This window comes from Eschrichtius robustus, chromosome 15 (assembly GCF_028021215.1).
Source record: "Eschrichtius robustus isolate mEscRob2 chromosome 15, mEscRob2.pri, whole genome shotgun sequence".
Lineage (NCBI taxonomy): Eukaryota > Metazoa > Chordata > Mammalia > Artiodactyla > Eschrichtiidae > Eschrichtius > Eschrichtius robustus.
Window position 1 is genome coordinate 86,243,139 of NC_090838.1, and position 22,846 is coordinate 86,265,984.

Here is a 22,846-nt window from a genome sequence, read left to right on the forward strand (position 1 = left end):
TTTGCCCACTCTGAAATGTATTTTTTTCATCCTGACACTGTCATGTCATAACTTTTAAAATGATAATTTCATTATTATTGCTCAATTGCACTGATGCTTAGTAGGAGTAGCCTGTGGTCTATTCTTCATCATGCAAGTTTATAAAAAAGTAACTTTGGAACTTCAATCATGGTCAGCCAGAAGACGGTCTTTCTTTCCCCCTCCACAATTACATACATCAGTATTTTTGGAAGTACTGTCCAAATTGTTTGACGTCCCCTCTGCATTGACCCTGGATAAGGAAGCGTGAAGCTTGATTGTCTTTCAGCAGAAGGACTTTAATTGGTAATTATGGAGAGATCATTACTTCCTTTTCTCCTTGGATAGCTGACACAGGACAGGAAGGAAGGTTGGGGTTCTGTCTGAGACTCTAAAGATCCTTTTCAAAAAGCCCATTCCGTTGGCATTCCTTAGCGAATCATAAGCTCGTCCGGTCTCCACACTTTATAAAGTTCTCTTTTACACACCCATCTTATCACCTGAGTCACCCTGTAGATTTAGGATTCTTATTCCCAAGAGGCTAGTAAGGCCTCAGGCCAGGTCTTTGGGTGTTGTCTGGTCCTTTCATGAGAGTCATTTTGATAGGAGAAAGGGGTTGGGGAAAGACACCTGAGTCTGGTGAGGCACATTAAGGATGCTGACCACACACTTCACCTGCTGTACTGAGACAGAGGGGACCTGGGATCCTTTGCTGCAGTGCTTGCACCTGGACAAACATTTCCTCCGCAACAGAATACAAAGAAACTATAAGGGACTAAAAATAACTACATGCATGTGACACTTGAGGCAAATTATAAACAAGATACAAAAAGACCAAAAACCCAACTGCCACTTCTGAGGTGTCCCAGCAAAAGCAGGGTCCTGGGCAAGATTCCTGCAAAGGGCACCACCAAGAGGATGGTCAGACCACCCAAGCCACCCCTCCCCCCAGACCCCTGGACCTGCCCCTACCCTCACCCCATTTAAAAAACCAGCTCCCCCCACCCCCTCAGGGAATGAGCAAGGGAAACTTGCTTGTTTTCTCTCTCTCCTGCTGCAGCAGGAGTCCCAATAAAGCCTTGCCTGAATTTCTCATCTGGCCTTTTACAAATTTCTATTGATGAAAGAGTCCAAGGACCCCGGTTGGGAACTACCATTTTGCGCAGGGCCAGCCTGAAGTGGGAATGACGGTCCCCCCATGCTTTCTTGGTTATGCCACCATCATCCTCACTGTAAGTGTATTCTAAAATCCCATTAAGTGTATTCTCCATTGAACCCAGCTGAGTGAAGCGGACAGCCGGCCCTGCAGTGCCCCCTTGCGCGACTCTAGGGAGGCTGATCGGCTGCGGTGTGAGCGCCCCTCAGCAGCGAGTCTGTGGCCACAGCCCCTCCGCAGGGCCTCGGGAGGCGAGGCGGCGGACACACGGCGCGCGCTGACGAGGAGGGTCACCCGGCCCCAGGGTTGGACTCCTGCTGCGCGCTCGCTGCGCGGCGGGGATTTGGGTGGGCGGGGCTGGGCGGGGCTGGGCGGAGCCTGGACCGCGGGAGCGCGTTGTCCGGCTGGCGCCCTCGGAGCGGCGCGCGGCACCGTGGGGTCTCGGGGCCCGCGGCTCACAGACAATCGGACCCTTGGATAAACATGGTGTGCTCCCCGGGAGAGGGGAGCGGGGTCATGTCCGCGGGCGGACCCGGCGAGGAACCCGGAGCCCCCACCGTGCGGGGGAGAAGGCGGGGACAGTCAGGCCGCGCGGGCTCTTTAAGACCGTGTTCGTGCTAACGCCGACCGTGAGTAACCTGGTCCCAGGTCCCGGGAGAAACCTTGAGTTGGCTTGGTCTAAATAGGAGGATGAGAGTTCAGATCTCTAGGCGTGGAATTTGGGTAAGTTATGAATGGGGGGTGGGGGTGGGGCGGCACATGGCTTTGAGCCAAAGCCCCCAGGTACGTTGTAAATTTTAACAGGGCTCCTGGAGAGGGCGGTGAGACTAAGCAAGGACGAGTTCCAAAGGGAGGAGAGTCCCCCCACCTGGCTTCAGCGCCCACGCGGCTGGTCCTTCATGATCTCGGTAAGCCCAGTAGCTTGTGAACAGGTTGGGTGAGTGCAGGAAGCTTCAGGCCTTTGTGGTGGATGGGTAGGCAGAGGAACCCACTACTGCGGGCTCTCAGGAGTCCTTGGGCATCCGGTTCTTCACGAAGCTTCCTGGGCCAAGAGGTGGAGCTGTGCCTGCCTTTGGGCCTGGCCCACCAATGGGGTATCCGGCAGCCCCGGTAGGACCTCAGAGAGCACAGCAGCAGCAGTGGAGAAGTGGCTGGTGGCACTGTGCCTCCTTGGCCGCCTCCCCCCCGGGGGGTTGGCCCACTGGGCACGGGGGAGGAGGAGCTGCTGAGTGGTCCGATGACACAGGCTGAGCAGAATGAGGACTGTGAAGTCAGAGGAAGTGGGATGCTACAGCATCCCACCTGGCCTGGGGCTGACGGCCTGGCAAGAAAGGTGTTGCCCAGGCAGACCAGTGCCTTCTGCCCATGGAAGGGAGCCTCTGGGATCAGCAGGGCACACCTGGTGCCCATGGTGGACTGATGGGTTGGGTGAGGCCACCCTAGAACAGGGTCCCCCTCCCCATTCTAGGAATGAAGAGAGTCCCATGTCCACATTCTGGAGGCCTAAATACCACCCACACCATGTGGAAGGAAAGCAGTAGAGAGGCTGGGTGGCACATCCTGCTGCCCCCCTTTTTCCCCAAATCCTCCCAGGCAGGCCGCCCTTGCTCTGTCCAACCCCAGCTCTGTGAGCTTTCTGTTCCTCCTGAGTAGCTGACTTCCAGGATTTGGGGTTCCAGGGCTATGAGGAATACACGCTGGAGAGCAGATGAGTCCCGAAGATCACCACTGACTCCCACCCTCCTACTTCTCTAGATGCAGAGGCCTCCATGGCTGTGATAAGCCTTCTGTTCTTGGCAGTGATGTATGTTGTGCACCACCCCTTGATGGTCAGTGACCGGATGGACCTGGACACACTAGCCAGAAGTCGGCAGCTGGAGAAGCGGATGAGCGAGGAGATGCGCCAGTTAGAGCTAGAGTTTGAACAGAGGAAGCGAGCAGCTGAGGAGAAGCAGAAGGCAGAGAACTTCTGGAGAGGAGACACATCCAGTGACCAGTTAGTGCTGGAGAAGAAAGACAGGGGGTGGCCGTTCCAGGCGGATGGCCAGGAGGGGCCGCTGGGCTGGATGCTGGGAAACCTGTGGAACGCTGGCCTCTTTTGCTTTTTTCTCATCTTTGAGCTCCTGCGACAGAACATGCAGCACGAGCCGGCCTTTGATTCCAGCAGCGATGAGGAGGAGGAGGAGGTCCGTGGCGTGCCTGTCACCTCCTCCAACTGGCTTACCGACTTCCCCCCGAGGGAGGTGCTGGAATCCTTTCACAAACACCACATCCAGAACGTCACCCGGGACCTGCCCTGCACCTGCGAGTTCGTGGAGAGCTTTGTGGACGACCTCATCGAGGCCTGTCGGGTGCTCAGCCGCCGGGAGGCTCACCCACAGTTGGAGGACTGCCTGGGCATCGGGGCTGCCTTCGAGAAATGGGGAACCCTCCACGAGACCCAGAAATTTGACATCCTGGTGCCCATTGTTCCCCCCCAGGGCACTATGTTTGTGCTGGAGATGAGGGATCTGGCCCTAGGCCGCCGCTGTGGCTGCGTGCTGGTCGAGTCGGAATGCGTGTGCAAGCGCGAGAAGCTTCTGGGGGACGTGTTGTGCCTGGTGCACCACCACAGGGACCACTCAGCCCTCCTGGGCAAGTGTAACAGCTCCATCAAGGCAGCTCTCTGCACCGGCTCCTACCTGGATGTGTGTAAGACCGTGCAGTGGTTCCGGAACATGGTGGGCAATGCCTGGGCCCTCGTGGCCCACAAGTATGACTTCAAGCTCAGCCTGCCGCCGTCCACCACCTCCTGCAAGCTCAGGCTGGACTACCGCTCAGGCCGCTTTCTCTCAATCCGCCTGGTCCTGGGTGTGCAACGGGAAGACACCTTGGTCTACCTGGTGAGTCAGGCCCCTGACCAGGAACAGTTCACCAGCGTGGACTGGCCCGAGTCCTTTGCAGCCTGTGAGCACTTGTTCCTAAAGCTGGTCGGGCGTTTTGCTCCCGAGAACACCTGTCACCTCAAGTGCCTCCAGATCATTTTGAGTCTCCGGGACCTTCAGAGTTTACCCCAGGGAGCTTCCCACCCCATCCTCACCTCTTACCACTTCAAAACAGCCCTCATGCACCTGTTGCTGCAGCTGCCCCTAACAGACTGGCAGCATGGCATGCTCTCCCAGCGGCTCCAGGACATCCTCTGGTTCTTGGGCCGAGGCCTCCAGCAAAGGTCTCTCCGTCATTTCCTCATTGGTAACACCTTCCTGCCCCTGACCATCCCGATCCCTAAGACATTTCGTAATGCTGAGCCCGTCAATCTCTTCCAACACCTGGTGCTAAACCCCATGGCACATTCACAGGCAGTGGAAGAGTTCCACAACCTTCTGACCCAGGTGAAAGCTCTGCCCTGTGCCTCGCTGGCTGGGGCACATTAATGTACAGGCCATTAAAAAGGGGGAGAAGGTATTTCTGATTCTCAGGCTGCAAAAGAGTTTATTTTTCAGACACATCAGCAGTATACGTGATCTTCACCTTGCCAGTGGGGGCTATGACAGATTAAGACACTTAGGAGTACGTGAAGTGGTCATGAGGAGGGGTCCAGTCTGCAGGGCCTAATCAAGGCTGGGTCTTCGAAGTTTTCTTCTCCTGACTTAACTTTCATCATGACCCAAAGAGGGCCCAGGGTAACAGATGTTATGGGAGGATCTTGCTGCTAAAGAGTTGAGATCCAGAAGAGGCCTGTGAAGTTGGGTTCTGTAGCAACACTGGAAGTCAGAGAACCAGAGAACACTTCCATTCCAGCTTATTCCTTCTTTTGTGAACGACTCCGAGCACATCCCTTGTAAACTGGTTTCCTTATTGAACTCAGCCCAACTCATATCCAAGCTGATAGCACTCCATTTTATCCCAAATACTGTGATGGTAGCTTCTCGTATTTTAGGATCGAATTTTTCAGACCTCCACTATTTGAAGATATAACCAAGATGTTTATTTGCCATTTTCTTAATTTAGCCCTATTTTCATATGATATGTGCAATATAATATAGCTGTTTTATGCATCTGAAAAGAACTCCAATACTACCCAAATAACTTGACTCACAGACAAATATTAAGTCAACAGTGGCCTGTCCCATAGTTGAAATAATGTATTTACTAAAATTAATTACATCGTCAACATCTGATGACCTCCTCAGTGCCTGGAAACATTATAAAACCCTTAAGGAGGACAGTCTTTTGGGGGGCTCTGAGATGAACAATTACGGTTTCTGAGGGGAGCCACTTATTTGTTAAATGGAAAGGAGGTTTAGCTACCACGTGTAGCTGTGCTTTTTCTCAGTCTGGTAATGCCTTTGTATTCTCTTTTCAAAGAAGACAAAGGGATTATTTGAACTACATTTGTGGGTTTGCAAAGCGGGGTCATCACAATCCAGGCCCACTGCCAGGGCTGGACAGGAAGGGACTGTGAAGCAGTTCAGCTCTAACAAAGTCATAATTCTGGAGATATGATTGGTATATTTCCCCCTCTTTCAAAACCCTGGGCATCCTGGGGAGGAGTGTTAAGAAATGTGACTCTAGTTGTGGGTGTGGTTGTTTTGGAAATACCAGTGCTGTTCCTACCCAGCACTGCCAGGAAGATCTTCGGGGGAGGAGAACCTTGGCCCACATTTAATGTGACCTCCTTGGGGGTTTAGGTGCTGGCCTCGTAGCCTTTGGTTATAGAATCCACACCCTCCCCCCAGCAAAAATAAATTACAAGTGTCCCAGAAGCTGATGCCAGCCAATACTTGGGGCTCCCACTGCTGCACAAGAGCTGCTGTGTTCTCACGTTGTCTGCTGATATCTGCCAGGTACAGCTTTCAAGTGCAGATGCAATGATGGTTGGTTCTATGCTGGTGGGATTTTGGTGTTTTTAAAACATCCACATGTTTTTTGGGATTTCCCTGGTGGCGCAGTGGTTGAGAATCCGTCTGCCAATGCAGGGGACACGGGTTCGAGCCCTGGTCCGGGAAGATCCCACATGCCACGGAGCAACTAAGCCCGTGTGCCACAACTACTGAGCCTGCACTCTAGAGCCCGCGAGCCACAACTACTGAGCCCGCGTGCCACAACTACTGAAGCCCATGCGCCTAAGGCCCATGCTCCGCAACAAGAGAAGCCACCGCAGTGAGAAGCCCGCGCACCGCAACAAAGAGTAGCCCCCCCCCCACCGCAACTAGAGAAAACCCACGTGCAGCAACAAAGACCCAACGCAGCCAAAAATAAATTAATTAATTAATTTAAAAAAATACATATGCTTTTTGTTTAGAAAATAATTTGCTGGTGTTTTACTTCCAAATCAATGAAGAAGATTATTTCCTGTATCAGTTGGAATTTGCAGTAACAGCAGATCAGCATTCTCACATGCCTGTTCCCAAGAAGTGCACGTTACCCTGATCGCTTCATCCAGTACATCCTGGTGTTTCTCAATGTACTTTGAACCAGTCTGCCCTGTGGTTTCCCAGTGGCATGGCCGGTAACCAGGAAAGAGTAATTCAGAATCTTAAGGAACACCCAAGTTATTCATTTTCATGGTGTCCAAACCAAAATATCAGCCAAATTAAAAGGTCTTAATGTCTACAAACAACATATATAAACTCCAGAAGGCATAGGCCTGTCAGGTAGAAAGAAGGTGGTATGATCTAGGACTGGGTGGTTTCCAGTCTAGTACAAGACAAGGAAGAAAATGTAAAGTTATGAGTGGGCGGAAGAATACAAAGGGAACAGTCAGCAAAGCTTGGGTGGGGCAGAGAGTATAAGAAAGAGTATAGAAAAAACAAGTATTAATGGGAAGAACAGAGCTGTTGTGCTCTGGGAATACTCTTACAATGAAAGGGGAAGCTTCCAGATACTCAGGAAGCTCAATTTTATTCTAAACAATACCTGGCTGGCACCCAGGATATAACAGCGATTATAGTAATGGGAATACTTAGCATTCACTGAGCATTGCCAATGGTCCAGGCACTGTTCTGCACATCTGGTAACTCATTTAATCTTCACACTATAACCCCACGAAGTGGGTGCTTTAACCCCTCCATTTTGCCTACCAGGAAACTGAGGCTCAGAAGGAGTATACATAGCTCATAAGTGGCAGAGCCTGGAAGAAAGTACCCGTCCTAGCAACCTTCCAGCACAATCTTGGGAATAAGATGTAGGGGTTACAGTGTTTTGAAAAGCAAAAAGCATTATATTAATTTTAAGATAAACTATATTAATTTTAAGATAAAGGGTGGTATGTTATTGTTTGGGAATTCTGGAAGATAGAAATTGTTGGTTCTTAGTCCAGTCCTTAGGAGTTCAGGAATTTTATATCACATACAAAAATTAAAGGCATTTGCTCAGAGGCCAAAACAAATGCAAAGCCATTTCAACTACATGCCCTGTTGAACCCCAGTGACTTGGTGGTTTATATCATGAACTACATTGATATAAGCCAGCTGCAGGCTGGAAGGTCGGGGCAAATTTCAGCCAAAAGACTTTGTTCAGGTAGCCAGCTGATAACACTATTATTCCTCACCTAAACTAAGGCTGTTTGGCATCCATTTTGGGGAATTAGAATCTGGGTGAGGAGTGAAAAATACAGAAGGGGAATGGCTCCAGCACTTTTCTGGCAGATGAGGGGTGGAGGAGGGGCCCCACTACTTTTGTAGACAGAAGAGTCGAGCTTTGCACGCCACTGATACCAGTGTTGAACGGATCTCTTGGCACCAGCTGTAGTCCTAATCCCCCCAGACAAAGAAGGCATTCAGAATGGGAGGTGAAAAGACCTGCCTGCACCAGGCGGGCCTGGCCTACAGAAATGCAGGGGGTGCAGTTGGCACTGCACACGGAGCCCCAGGCACTCAGCTCAGGAGGCTCCACTACAACCACCGGACAGCTTCACACCTCAGCCAATGGCTGATGGGTCTCCTAGGAGCCTTCCTCTGCTAAGAGTTCCAAGCCAGTTCTTCAGAGGCTCTAGATTCAGTGCTACCTGCTACCCTCCCAGCCCCCACTTCTCTTAGATGGTGCATACACGGAACCCAGAGGATCACAACCCGTTCCCACTCTCAAATGCACTTAGAGAACAATGACTGGCACCCTAGCATACACGGAGTCCGTGTGCTCACAGGATCTATTACCTAACTCCTCATAAAGCTCAGTGAAAGGGGGGGGTATTATCATCACTGTTTTATAAATAGGGAAGAAAATGGGGCCCAGAGAGGTTAAGACGCCCAATCCAGGATTAAGCTTGTCTTCCAACTTTGCTCATTCAATACATATTTAAGCACTTGCTGTATCCGGGGCTAGCATCAGGCCCTGGGAAAACAATGGTGAGCAAAGACACGCTTTATCCTCATGGGGCTGACAGTCTATGGAGGAGACAGATATGAAATAGTCACCCCAGCGGACGTAAAAGGTGACCTATATGGGAAAAGAATCTAAAAAAAGAGTGGATATACATATAACTGATTCACTTTGTTGTACACCTAAAACTCACACAACATTGTAAATCAACTATACTCCAGTGAAAATTAACAAAAAAAACAAGGGTGACAAGTTCCACTAAAGCCTCCAGTAAGGACACTTGAGCCTATCAGGGAAGGCCTCCCTGAGGAAGTGATATGAGCTGAAACCTGACAGGAGTTAACTGGGTGAAGATGAGGATGAAGAGGGTGAAGATGGATGAAGAGGATCCTACGTAGAGGACGTGGCACATGTAGAGGCCCTGTGGTGGGAGCTGGCACCGTAAGGGCTAGCCTGAAAGGAGGCCCAGTGACTGGAGGGCAAGGAGAAAATGGAGGCAAGGTGCAAAGTGAGGCTGGAAAGGCTGTGGGGACCAGGCCCAGGAGGGCCTTGTAGATCATTTTAGAAGCTCCCTGAGCAATGGCACCTTTGAAGCGTTTTAGACTTTGGGAGGAAGCGACAGGTCGGTTTTGTACTTAGCAACCACCACCCTGGGCCCAAGGAGAAGCGGGTCAGAGCAGGTTTGGGGCTGCTGCAGACCAGCGAGAAGAAAATATGGATGAAAAGAGATGCGGAATAGAAGAGATTTTTAGGAAGTAAAAAGAGCCCAGCAATGGATTGTGTGTGAAGGTGAGGGAGAGGGAGGCGTCCAGGATGACCCCTGGGTGCTGATTTGGGTCCCTGGGTAAACTTGTTTTCTTTCTTCTATCCCACACTGCCTTACACTAAAGATTTGAAGGTGGTCACTGGGAGAACAACTTCGTGCAAAAAATAAATAGGCTTAAAAAGTCGTTTTCAACAAGGTAGTACTTATTTGGTTGCCAAAACGACTGAGGGGCACCGTTGGCATTTAGCGAGAAAATCGTGTCAGGGACGCTGAGCAGTCCTACAAAGAGGACAGGAGTCCCACAGGCCAAGCGTTGTTTCACCCTGAATGCCAATAGCACCCTTGAGAAGAAGCACTGTATAAAATGCCATACGTGTGTTAAGACATTATAGGATGTTAAAGGGATATTTGGGGGAACAGGCCTGGCCTTTTCTCCTGTAATACAGTTCTTGGGATGAGATGAAGCAGAATGAACGGATGGGTAGCACATTACACTTGTCTCACTTCCGACCTTAACCTTATGTTTTTTGAAAGGGAGGAAGATATCCAGGAATCTTTTCGCAAGAATCAATAAAAACGATGGTCTTCATTAAAAAAAAAATGTACACACAACATTTTGCATCTGTTCTTCCCCTGCCTCGAACACTCCTCATTCGGGTGTCGGCTACCTCTCACCTCCGTCCCACACCCCATCATCACTTTCTACCTCCTAGTGTTTTGCTGCCCTTATAGTACAGGTCGCGATGGGAAAATCAACCTTTGTTTCCTCGGTCACCTGCCTCCCCCATTAGTATGTAAACTCCGTGAAAGTAAAGCCCTCGCCCGCTCTGCTCCACGCTGGGTGGGTCCCTAGCGCCCAGTTCCACGTCTAGCGCTCCAAAGGAGGGAGTTTTCATACTATTTCCGGGGAGGTTGGGTGGGGGGTGGTCCATGGATCCATTACAGTCCACCCACAGGACCCGAGCTCAGAGCGCTCAATACCTGACGTCTCACTTCCACGCGGCGCCGCACTACCTTTTCCGCGCGGAGGACCAAGGCAGTCTGCGCAGGCGCGCCTCTGGCTCCGCCCACAGTGGCGTCATCACGGCCGTTATTGCGCTCAGGCGTCTCGGCGCGCGATTTAAAACCAACTCTGGAGACGCGGAGGAGAAGATGGGACCTCCCTGCCCCGGTGAGGCTGAGTGGGTGGGAGGCGTGGCGGGAAGGGCCCGGTGCGAAGAGGTGCTCCGGGCGGCGGGGCTGGCGGGCTGGCCTGAGCTGGGAGAGCGGGTATTCTCGGCCTCGTCGTTGGCCTTGTTCTCCGTCGGCTGAAGTAGAGGCAGGCGGGCTGGGGGAGAGGAGGGCCGGCGCAGGGTGGGCGGACGGGTGCGTTCGGCCAATCAGGACGCGGCTTCGGCCCGCGCCGCTCTTCCCGCTGTGAGCCGGATGCGGGACGCCTTACCCCTGGGCTCCTACACTTTGCGCGGTGTTTCTTCCTTTAAAAGGAGGTTTTCCTGGAATGCACGTTAGTTCAGGGCCATGGAAGTATTGTGGTTACTGCTGTTATGTTTAACACGTATGCATTTATTTTTACATTCATTCAACTAGTATTGAGTGCCCCCTTCGGGCCAGAACCTTTGTCAGATGCATAGATATAGCAAAGAACAAAACAGATAAGATCCCACCCTCTTAGAGCATGTGTTTTAGTTCGGGAGACAGACAGGAAACGAAATAATTACACATGAGGCTGAGTACTCAGATTGAGAAAAGCAGAGTTGGGGGAGGGTCACTTTAGATTAGGGAGTCAGGGAAGAGCTTTAAGCAGATTCTGGGGAACGTGTTCAGGCAGGAGCAAGTACAAAAAACGGGCAAAAGAGAAAGAGGCTGACATGGGCGAGGACCAGGATTTTGTAACTGAACAGTGAGTGAGGTCGGGCAGGTAGTCAGGGCCTTTGTAGGTCTTGGTAAGAGGTTTGGAAATTTAGTTACATTTTGGACGTGGTAAGTGACTTACCTGAGTCAGGTGAAAGGGTCAATAATCACGTGGATAAGAGCTGGACACTCAGGGCAGTGATATGGGCTGCTCAGGGAAGTGGCCTGTGGACTGAGAAGTAAATTTGGTCATCATCATCATATAGATGGCAAAACCATGGGAGCAGGTGAGAACACTAGGAAGACCCTGCAGAGAAAATACTTGGGACCAACATTTAGAAGCTGGTTAGAGAAGGAAGAGCTAGAAAAATTCAGAAAAGAGTGGTGTTGTAGAAGCCAAGAGTGTTTCAAGAAGCAGAGTGTTGTCAACTGTTTCAAGTGCTGTTGACTCTCAAGAGGGATGAAGCCCGAAAAGTGACAATTGGGTTTGGCAACATGAAGTTGTGGTGGTGGGCGTGGGAGCCAGAACAGAGGGGTTGAAAAATGAGTAGGAGTTGAGGAAGTGGATACCGAAAGTGTTTTTGAGTTCAGTAACCATCTGCTGAATGAATGAATGTATAATGGTAAAGGGAAGGAGAGAAATCAGGGAAAGACAATTCTGAGAAATAAGGCGTGCCTCTAATTCCCATTTTGAGTTCCCCTCTTGGACACATTCCTCCTTTAGTGCTTTCTATTTCTGTTTTTCTCTTATCCCAAGGTCCAACTCCCTTACTTACATTGGTTGCGGTGCCCACATTCAAGTAGTCACAAGTCCTCTTGATTCAGTCTCTAAAACTGTCTCTTGCCTCCTTCCTATTTTTACTTTCTTCTTTTTTGTTTGTTTTGACCTCAGCTGAGAGTCATGTTAATCATACTCTTTAGCTTGTGGGAAGCTATCAGGGAAACATGTGAAGTTGTTCTTGTATTTTTTTTTTTTAAAGTTATCTGCCTAGCGTAATCTTACTTTTGTTTTTTGTTTTTTTAAAATTTATTTATTTATTTATGGCTGTGTTGGGTCTTCGTTTCTGTGCGAGGGCCTCTCACTATCGCGGCCTCTCTTGTTGCGGAGCACAGACTTCAGACGCGCAGGCTCAGTAATTGTGGCGCACGGGCTTAGTTGCTCCGCGGCATGTGGGATCTTCCCAGACCAGGGCTCGAACCCGTGTACCCTGCACTGGCAGGCAGATTCTCAACCACTGTGCCACGAGGGAAGCCCCTGTTCCTGTGTTTTTAATTCTCTTTTATCCCCACTCTTCATTCTTTCCCTTCCCCTTACATGGGCAACCTTTTAGTGTTTGTTGTGTGTCACTATTTTTAATGTGTTCCTATAAAATGTGCGTTACATTATGCATATTTTTTTCATATCACCAATTCTGAACCAGCTGAGATATACATTCTTATTCTCCTTTGGAGGATGAAGAAGCAAACCCTTAGAGCATTCACTTAAAATTTCTCCAGTTAGTAAGTGAAGGAGCTGGAGTTTGAAGCCAAGCCTTCTGATTCTTAAATCTGGAAACTCTCCCCCGCAAGGTCTCTCAGTTCCTTCATCTCTCCCTTCCAAGGATCTTGTTTCTTGGCCTACTCTCATAGGCCATAGCCACTCATCACCGTGGTCACACCCTAGACCTTGTTGTTATCAACAGCTGCGCCACTGTGTCATCTCAGTGCACCCCGCCTCTCAGTCACTCCTGTCTTCCCAGCTTACTCCCTCTTGTTCCCCGACTTCAACAATCCTTTGACCCAGCAGACCTGTATTCTTCTACTTTTCACTGTCTCTCATCTCTCTGCCCTTGTTCCCCTCCTTACTTAGCTTACATTCAATGGTCATCTGGTGTAATCCCTCCCTTTCATATGCCCAAAACCCTTTGCCCTCTTCTTGCCTCCTTACACTTGCTTGACAAAATCACAACTCTGGTTAATCCCAACTCTGCCTACTCTGCTCGCACCCAGTGGTCTCAAGGGGACCCTAAAGCTGCCCAGCATTCACGCTGTATTCCCTGGTTCATCCACTCTCCTTCTAGATGATGATTTCGTATCTTCCTTTCTCTCCTGAAATCTCCAGTACCTCCTCCCCAGCCCTCACCCTTACCTGCTGAGTTTTTGGTTTTTAGCTGCGTCCTTTCTTTCATTTTTAAAAAAAATATTTATTTATTTATTTATTTATTTTGGCTGCTCCGGGTCTTAGTTGCGGCATGTGGACTTCTTAGTCACGGCATGCATGAGAGATCTAGTTCCCTGTCCAGGTATCAAACTCCGGCCCCCTGCATTGGGAGCGTGGAGTCTTACCCACTGGACCACCAGGGAAGTCCCTAGCGGTTTCCTATTTTACTAAGAAAATAAAAGCAATCAAAAGATATCCACAAGTCCACCAGTGCACCTTCTCCCCTACCTGCATTTTTGCCTGTGTCCTCAGTCTTCCTTTTGCTGTGGATGGACTCTATGCGCTCAGCAAGGCAGCCCCTTTACCTGCTTGAGTACATTGTTCAGCAACTTTTACCCTTTCTTCTGCATGATCTCTGTGAATAACGGCCCTCTCAAAGATATCTGGAACCTGTATGTTGTTTTACATGGTAAAAGGGATTTTGTGGATATGATTTTTTAACATTTTTTAAATTAAATTTTATTGTAGTATAGTTGATTTACAATGTTGTGTTGGTTTCTGCTGTACAGCAAAGTGAATCAGTTATACATATACATATATCCACTCTTTTTTAGATTCTGTTCCTATATAGGTCATTACGGAGTGTTGAGTAGAGTTCCCTGTGCTAATCAGTAGGTTCTTATTAGTTATCTATTTTATATATAGTAGTGTGTATATGTCATTCCCAATCTCCCAGTTTATGCCTCCCCCCCCCACCATTTCCCCCTTGGTAACCATAAATTTGTTTTCTACATCTGTGACTATTTCTGTTCTGTAAGTAGGTTCATTTGTACCATATTTTTAGATTCCACATATAAGTGATATTATATGATATTTGTCTTTCTCTGTATGACTTACTTCGCTCAGTATGACAATCTCTAGGTCCATCCATGTCACTGCAAATGCCATTATTTCATTCTTTTTTATGGCTGAGTTCTGGTTTGGTATCAGGGTGCTGGTGGCCTCTCAGAATGAGCTTGGGAGTGTTCCTTCCTCTGCAGTTTTTTGGAATAGTTTGAGAAGGAGAGGTGCTAACTCTTCTCTAAATGTTTGATAGAATTCGCCTGTGAAGCCATCTAGTCCTGGACTTTTGTTTGTTGGAAGTTTTTAAATCACAGTTTTCAATTTCATTACTTGTGATTGGTCTGTTCATATTTTCTATTTCTTCCTGGTTCGGTCTTGGAAGGTTGTACCTTTCCAAGCATTTGTCCATTTCTTCTAGGTTGTCCATTTTATTGGCATGTAATTGCTTGTAGTAGTCTCTTATGATCCTTTGTATTTCTGTGGTGTCCGTTGTAACTTCTCCTTTTTCATTTCTAATTCTATTGATTTGAGTCTTCTCCCTTTTTTTCTTGATGAGTCTGGCTAAAGGTTTATCAGTTTTGTTTATCTTCTCAAAGAACCAGCTTTTAGTTTTATTGATCTTTGCTATTGTTTTCTTTGACTCTATTTCATTTATTTCTGCTCTGATCTTTATGATTTCTTTCCTTCTACTAACTTTAAGTTTTGTTTGTTCTTCTTTTTCTAGTTGCTTTAGGTGTAAGGTTAGGTTGTTTATTTGAGATTTTTCTTGTTTCCTGAGGTAAGATTGTATTGCTACAAACTTCCCTCTTAGAACTGCTTTTGCTGTGTCCCATAGGTTTTGGATTGTCATGTTTTCATTGTCGTTTGTCTCTAGGTATTTTTTGATTTCCTCAGTGATCCATTTTTTTTTAATAACTCATTTCTTTTTATTGCTGGATAGTATTCAGTCTTATGGATAATCCACATTTTGTCTGTCCATTCACCGGTTGATGGGTATTTGGATTGTTTCCACTATTTGACTATTACAAATAACACTGCTACAACATTCAGAGAGGGAGAAGGCAGTGTGAAGACAGAAACAGTGAGAAATTTGAAGACACTAAGCTGTTGGCTGGGAAGATGAAGGAAGGGGCCTATTTCTTACAAGATAAGAAATGTAAGAAACGCACCCCTAGAAGCCAGAAAAGGCGTTCTGCCCTCAGAGCCTCAGGAAGGAACCAGCCCTACGAATACCTTGACAATATCCCAGAAACATTGGGATACACATTTTCAGACTCTAAAATCCAGAACTGTAAGAGAATAAATTCATGTTGTTTTAAACCACTAACTTGTGGTAATTTGTCCCAGCAGCAGAAGGAAACTACAGTAAGTCCCCTACATATGAACGAGTTCCGTTCTGAGAGCGCGTTCGTAAGTCCAGTTTGTTCGTAAGTCCAACAAAGTTAGCCTAGGTACCCAACTAACATAATCGGCTATATAGTACTGTACTGTAATAGGTTTCTAATACTTTTCACACAAATAATACATAAAGAATATGAAAAATAAAACATTTTTAGTCTTTTCTTCCTTGAAAAGTACAGTAGTACAGTACAACAGCTGGCATACAGGGGCTGGCATCGAGTGAACAGGAAAGAAGCGTCACTGACTGGAGGAGGGAGAGGAGGGGGGAGATGGTAGAGCTGAAGGATCATCAGCAATGGGAGATGGAGGGCGAGCTGCAGTTTCACTCATGCCTGACATGGATGGCACCGGTTCTGGTTCCTCGCTGGAACCAGATGCACGTTTCCATCTTTGAAAGTTTGCAACTTGAAGGTTCGTTTAGTAACATATTGTTTAGTCTCCATGTGTTTGCGTTTTTTACAGTTTTTTTCCCTGTAATTGATTTCTGATCTCATAGCGTTGTGGTCGGAAAAGATGCTTGGTATGATTTCAGTTGTGGATTTGATTAAGTTAAGGATCTTGAGATGGGGAGATTATCCTGGATTATCTGGATGGGCCCAATGTAATCACAATGGTCCTTATGAGAGGGATGCAGGAGGGCCAAAGTCAGAGAAGGAGAGGTGATGACAGAAGCAAGAGGTTGGAGTGATGGAAGGAAGGGCCCATAAGCCAAGGATTGTAGGTGGCCTCTAGAACCTGAAAAAGGCAAAGAAACAGATTCTTCCGTAAAGCCTCTAGAGAGAATGCAGTCCTGCTGACACCTTGATTTTAGACTTCTGACTCATGAACTGCAAGAGAATACATTTATGTTCTATGTGCCATTAAGTTTGTGGTAATTTGTTATAGCAGCTGTAGGAGACTAATACAGTCTGTTTGCTTCATTTTTTTCTACCAAGCTGGGTTTTTCTTTTTTTTTCATTTTAAAATTAGTTTCTTGACCTCACTTCCCTTTCAACTGCCTTCCTCCCGTTTCTCTTCTTCCTTTACAGCATGAGTCCTTGAAAACCATGTCTCCGTTTTCTCTCTCCAATTTCTCTTCTCCCATCTTCTCTCTTTTTTTGTCCCTCCTATCTTCTCTTGAATCTGTGCCTGTTTGACTTTCTCTTTGTCACCCTGCACTCAAGAAAAACTGCTCTTGTCAGTAACCTCTAGGTTGCTAAATCTAATGATCAATTCTCCGTCCTCATCGCATTTGACTGTCAGCTGCGTTTGACATAGTTCATTAATCCTTCCTCCCCTGAAATATCTTCTTCACCTACTTGTGGAATGCCACACTCTCCTTCACTAGTTACACATTCCCCATCTCTTCACAGATTCCTCGTTTCCTTCTCTTTAAACTTTCGAAGTATTCTAGGACTCAGCCTTCTGCTTTTTTCTATCTATCCTCATTTTTTGGTCTTCTCGTCTAGTCTTATGGCTTTGAATACCCTCTCTATGCTTACAACATCCACGTTTATATATCCAGCGCAGAACTTTCCCCTAAACTCTAGACTTAAATATCTGGCTCTCTACCCCAGTTGGATGACTAGTAAGTCTCTCAAATCCAGCAGGCCCCAAACTGAGCCCTGACCTTGCCTCCTTTCCCCACAAATATGCTTCTCCTGTAGTCTTCCTCTCTCAGGTCCTGGCAACTCCATTTTATCAGTTGTTCAGGGTAGTGTTGTAGTTATCCTTCATTCTTCTGTTTTTTCTCATGCCCCACGTTTAATCCATCAGGAAATCACGTTGGCTGTACCTTGAGACTATATCCGGTGTCTGACCACTGCCTACCACCTCCACTGCCCCCTCTCTGGTGTGAGCCACCAGCATCTCTTATCCTGGTTGTTGGTAGTTGCCTCCTAATTGGTCTTCCTGCTTGTCCTTTCAGTTTTCAACATAATAGCCATAGGGATCTTCGTGAAGCATAAGTTAGATCACTTTATTACTCTTCTCACCACCTTCCAATCACTTCCCTTCTCACTGCTCATGAAAGCCCAAGTCTTTACAGTGGCCCATAAGTAAGGCTTATACACCCCTACCGGTTGTCCCTCCCTTATTCTGACTGATTGGTGCTCCTGCCCTACCAGGCCCTGCAAGTCTTGACACCCTGTGACCTCTCTCACTTCCGTGCTTCCCTCTCACTGCTTCCGCCACACTGGCCCCTCAGACGTGCCAGGCATGTTCCTGCCTCTGTACTTGCTGTTTCCCCTGCTTCCATGTAGCTTCCTGCAAATATCTGCACGGTCTTGATTCTGATGTTACCTTCTTGCTGAAACGTTTCCTTGACCACTATATTAAAAATGACCTCCCACCTCCATTCCCCAGTCTTCTTTATTCCCCTTCCATGCTTTACTTTTCCCCATGGCTTTTATCTCCATCTAACATGCCATCCATTTTCTAACTTCTTATTATGAAAGTGTTCAAACATACAGGGACATTGAAAGACTTAGACAGTAAATAGCCTCACACTCACAACTTAAACCCAGTTGTTAACATTTTGCCATATTTTTCCTCTGTATCACACACACACACACACACACACTTTTGACTGATTCATTTGAAAGTTGCACACACCATGTCATATCACCCCTAAATTGTTTCCTATGCATCTTCCAAAAGTAAGGATATTCTTCTACATACCATTATATCATTATCACACCTAAGAAAATAAAAATCAATTCCCTAATGTTCCCTGATATCCAGACTATATTCCAGATTTCGCTGTTTATCCCCAAAATGTTGTTTATAGTTAATTTTTTTGTTTGACCAAGGATTGGCTGAAAGTTCAGACATTGTTTTTGGTTTGTATGACTCTTTGGTTTCTTTTGCTCAAGAAGAATCCCCTACTTTTCTTTTTTTCTTTTTCTTTTTTTTTGACATTGACTTTTTTAAGAGCTAACTGTCCCATATTCTGGATTTGTCTAAATGTTTTCTTCTGATATCATTTAACTTGTTCCTCTAGCCCTTATATTTCTTATAAACTGGAAGTTAGATTTAAAGTCTTGGTTAAATTTAGGTTAAGCATATTTGGCAAAAGTATTTTACGGATGATGCTCTGAATTTCATATTTTGTCCCGTAAGGAGATGAGTAAGTTTCAAGTTGTCTCATTTTTAGAGAGGCTACATCTGATTGTTTGGTTAACGTGGTGACTGCTAGGTCTTTCGTTGCAAAAGACATTTTTCCCTTTGCAGTTAGCAAGTAATCTGTGGGCAGTTCTTTGGAATATTCTATTTAGTTTACATATTTGTGTTGCTTATTCTGTCTCCCTGCTGGGATTAGAACCTAGTCTGTCTGACATGATAGCCCATCCCTCATCCTTATGTCAGCATCTTATCTTTTCTCTCTTGCCTGGCATCATGGTTATATATATCTGTTGTTCTGCTGGTTTGTGAGCTTATCAGAGGCAGCGACTTTTTCTTACCAGTGTTATATCCCATATAGTGCTTTAGGTTTACAGTAGCTGCATAGTGGATATTTGTCCAGATTGGCAGGAAGCATCAGAAACCCATCACCCCACAAGAAACCCGAACTACAGAGGTTCTAGCCATAGAATATTAGAGTTGGAAAAGATCTTGGTGGGAAATGTGCTGTGAACTTCCACCCTGGGACAGGTCCCAGCCCCTGTTTAGACGCAGGAAATGTCCTGCTGAAGGTTTCCTGAGCAAGTGTTTTGTTCCACTGCTCTCAGCCACAATGAAGAACTCTCCTTCAGGGACCCGTGGATGCCACCACAGTACCTCCTCACCTTCAGAGCAGGTGTTCTCCATGGCCCTGCCCAGGAAGGCCCCTCTCAGTACTCCTGGCACCCCAGTCCTTGAAGACTTTCCTCAGAATGACGACGAGAAGGAGCGGCTGCAGCGGAGGCGCTCCAGGGTCTTTGACCTGCAGTTCAGCACAGACTCGCCTCATTTGCTGGCCTCCCCCTCCAGTAGGTGAGTGGGCGCTGGGCTGCCTTGTTGTGGCCACCTTGACGTGGGTTACGTGGGTTTGCATCACCACAATACCTCGTGGGTTCTGGGTCTGGATTTTGAAAAGATCCGGTGTCGTTGATCCTTGCCAGAGTTGTTTGTTGTTTTTTTTTCTTTCCTTTAGGAATGTTGATGTTTCAGCTACGATTCCTAAGTTTACAAACACACAGATTACTGAGCATTACTCCACCTGTATCAAACTGTCTGCTGAAAATGTGAGTATCTGCCGGTTTAATCAGTGAAGATTTTGCAGCTTGATCAGAGAGGAAATCTAGTCTTCTTGATTCTGTAGAGAATGCATGATCAGTGATTGTGCACTTTTATTCTCTAGCAACTCTTCTCAGTGCTGGTGTTTTCAGTGTGGTTTTACTGTTTCTTATAGGCCTTTGGTGCCCCTCTGACAAGTTGCCTGCCCCCTGCGGTGTGTCACGAGGCAGCACACTAGGGGTTAATGGTGTAGTTCTGGAGCTAGATAGTAGATAGATAGTAGGGTTGTGGGCTAATTGTGAGCCCTAGATCTAGCCTGAGTTGGAATCCTGTCACTTACAAAGCTGTGTGGCCTTGGCAAGTCACTCAGCCACTGTGCTGCAGGGTGGTCCTCCTCTGTAAAATGGGAATGAGAATAGTCCCTGCCTGAGAGTTGTTCTGAGGGTCACTGAGCCCCTCTGTGTCAGTGCTTAGAACAGGACCTGCACACAGAACACTCAGGAATTGTGTGCTGTCACTCCAGACCTTGAGAATGAGGAAGTACACACATGGATTTAGCTGTATCACCAGACGTTTGTGGGAATGGATATCTGTGTTGAGATGTGGGATATTCCTGTTTAAAAGCTTAGCTTCCCATGACAGGGTGGCATTATTTATGTGAGCATAGGCTATAAATAACAAACCTTTCTAAAACTTTCTGTTTTCAGAAAATCACCACCAAGAACGCTTTTGGCTTGCACTTGATTGATTTTATGTCAGAGATTCTTAAACAGAAAGATGCCGAACCGACCAACTTTAAAGTAAGAAGGATGTTCACCTTCTCTTGCATCTGAATTAATGCTAGTGATTGCTAATCCTTAGCATAGCACAATAATTGAATTCTACAAATACATGAGAGCCTTCCTTGTTTAAGACATTTTATTAGCTACTTTACTTTCTTTCCTTAACTGATGAAATGTAGAGAAAATATCTTTCTGTTATGTTTTTTTTTTATTCCCTGTGTTAGGGGAATCTTTGTCATTTTTTTCTTAAGGGCAAGTACATATTTTATGCAGATTGCTGTGTTTTGCCTGTTCAGCTGCTCCTTTTTTATGATCACCATGAGTACAGCTCTGCTTGTTTGACTAGGTGGCTGCTGGCACTCTGGATGCCAGCACCAAGATCTATGCTGTGCGCGTAGATGCCGTCCATGCTGATGTATACAAAGTCCTTGGTGGGCTGGGCAAGGATGCACCATCTCCGGAAGAAGAAGAGGGCCATGGTGCAGGTACATGGGTTGGGATCTGGATGTAAGGGGCTTTTTTAAAGGGTGTAGCAGGTAGTTATTTGAGTAACATACTGAAATGAAGTCACAAGAAATCACTTCTCTCATTCTGTTGAAGACATGGACATTTTCAGAATATTTGAGAAGATACTCAAACACTAGATTTGTTTTTCTTTGGAAAAGAGAAGGACCTTATAAAAGCTTTTAGATTTTATTTAGACAAGATTGAGTAAACATCACCAGCTAGGGAGCTTCTGATTTGGGGGGGTCTTTGGAAATTGACTTGTATCAGAAACCAAGTACTTAATCTAGTAGTTTGGTTTCTCCCTAAGCTGCAGATGAGACGTGCCTGCTGCCTTGAGGGGATGGCATGTGTTTTAATTATGATCACTCTCTAGAGTGTTGAAGAACTTGAATTGAGAAGTTCAGTTACATGCTCCAAAGCAGCCCCTGCAGTGCACGGTCTTACTCCTTGTAGATGGAAGTGCAACCGAAACAGGAACAACCAAGAAGGCTCCAAAGCCAAGGAAGAAGCACTTGTACAAAACCATCGAGCAGAATATAAACAACCTCAATGTCTCCGAAGCAGATCGAAAGTGTGAGGTGAGAAACTGTGTGCCCAGTGTAGTCTCTGACTAATTCAGAGGCTCAGTGGCAGAAACTTGCTGCTATGTGCTTGTTCAGGCCTCCAGGGAGTGAAATATTCAACTGGTGTCTCTGCATTGTCATCCTTTAGCTTTACAGCGAAGACTGACAGGGGTAGGTCCCTGCTTTTCCCTCAATATTTCAGAATGATTGAGTAGAACGAGATGGCAAATTACTGAGAAAACCAATTGATTAAAATATTAATTTTCTTCTGTAGTACATGCAGCAGTGGTGATGACAGCTAACATTTATTGTGTGTCTCCCAGGCACACTGTGCTGCCCAAGGCCCGTGACCTGTGTTAACCCATTCTGTCCTTACAACATCCTTGCTACATTTTATGGAGAGGTAATTGAGGTGCAGGGCTGTGGAGTAACTTGTCCAAGATGATGTAATTAGTAAGTAAACTGGGATTTGAAACTAAGTGGTCTGGCTCCAGAATCCATGCTCTAAACAACCTTACATGATTTAGCAAATCCTGAGGAATCTGCTTAAAGGAATGGTACCAGAGGCCTCTTTATAAATTAGCAGTTAATTTAAAGCAAACAGATATTGCTACAATTTAAAAAAAAATTTTTGCTATTAAAAACAATTTCAGTGAACATTCTTGTACCTGTTTGCATTCTTCTGGGAGTATATTTGTAAGAAAATTCTGAGACATGAAATTTCCATTGCCCTCACAAAAAGGTTATACCAACTTACTCTCCCACCAACGATGGACTAGATTATTTCTTTCTCTTACCTTTCTCTTTCTTTCTCTTACCTTAGTAATTAAGGTCACGAGACTGGAATTGATCACCAAGGGAATAAGTGTATGTGGAAAAAGGACTGGGCCCGGATACCCCTGTCTTAACAGTTCAGAGAGCTGAATAAGAAACGTCCAGTAGGTGGGGGAAGACCAGGAGAGTGTGGTATTGAATTGAGAGTTTTAGGGAGGATGGAGTGGTCAACCATGTCAAATATGGCAGCCTGAGGCCATGGTGAGCTTGGCGAAGGGGCCCTGGGGAGCTGCAGCTCAGACCTCCAAGGAAGGGGTGCTGCTTGGCTGATGCTGGTGTCCCTGAGTTTGGAGGAGGGGCTTGGGGGCCCAGGACCCAGACATCTGAGGAGGGAATGCCCACTGGTGCTGGTGTCTCTTATTGGCACCCAACGAGGTTGGTTCTGTGAGTATAAGGAAAGAGTACAAGTTAAATTCAGCTACTGTCCAGGTAGGACCTGCTGCTGCTGGGGTGGTGAATCACTGCTGGGTGACACTCCCAGGAACAGGA

At 46.8% G+C, this 22,846-nt stretch overlaps 2 protein-coding genes across 8 annotated transcripts in view; both read left to right on the plus strand.

The window, feature by feature from the left end:
* The first annotated feature begins 1,556 nt into the window (after positions 1–1,556).
* Positions 1,557–6,402, plus strand: ITPRIPL1 (ITPRIP like 1). 4 transcript variants are annotated; one of them, XM_068565074.1, is made up of 3 exons: positions 1,557–1,897; positions 1,958–2,082; positions 2,930–6,402. In XM_068565074.1, the coding sequence occupies exon 3, from the start codon at positions 2,944–2,946 to the stop codon at positions 4,585–4,587; it is 1,644 nt and encodes a 547-aa protein (XP_068421175.1). In that variant the 5' UTR covers positions 1,557–1,897; positions 1,958–2,082; positions 2,930–2,943; the 3' UTR covers positions 4,588–6,402. The 4 variants fall into 4 exon arrangements, with proteins under 4 accessions (XP_068421175.1, XP_068421174.1, XP_068421176.1 ...); XM_068565073.1 differs by having other exon boundaries at positions 1,979–2,082; XM_068565075.1 differs by having other exon boundaries at positions 1,557–1,803; positions 1,979–2,082.
* A 3,912-nt stretch (positions 6,403–10,314) lies between these two features.
* The window catches only part of NCAPH (non-SMC condensin I complex subunit H), a 38,246-nt gene continuing 25,714 nt past the window's right edge, over positions 10,315–22,846 (plus strand). For 2 of the 4 annotated variants that reach the window (XM_068564799.1, XM_068564797.1), the window contains exons 1-6: positions 10,315–10,413; positions 19,185–19,428; positions 19,589–19,679; positions 20,379–20,471; positions 20,800–20,938; positions 21,414–21,538. In XM_068564799.1, the coding sequence (XP_068420900.1) occupies positions 10,395–10,413; positions 19,185–19,428; positions 19,589–19,679; positions 20,379–20,471; positions 20,800–20,938; positions 21,414–21,538 (711 nt within the window). In that variant the 5' untranslated portion in view covers positions 10,315–10,394. The remainder of the gene's footprint in view (positions 10,414–19,184; positions 19,429–19,588; positions 19,680–20,378; positions 20,472–20,799; positions 20,939–21,413; positions 21,539–22,846) is intronic. The other 2 variants (XM_068564800.1, XM_068564798.1) reach the window with 1 other exon arrangement.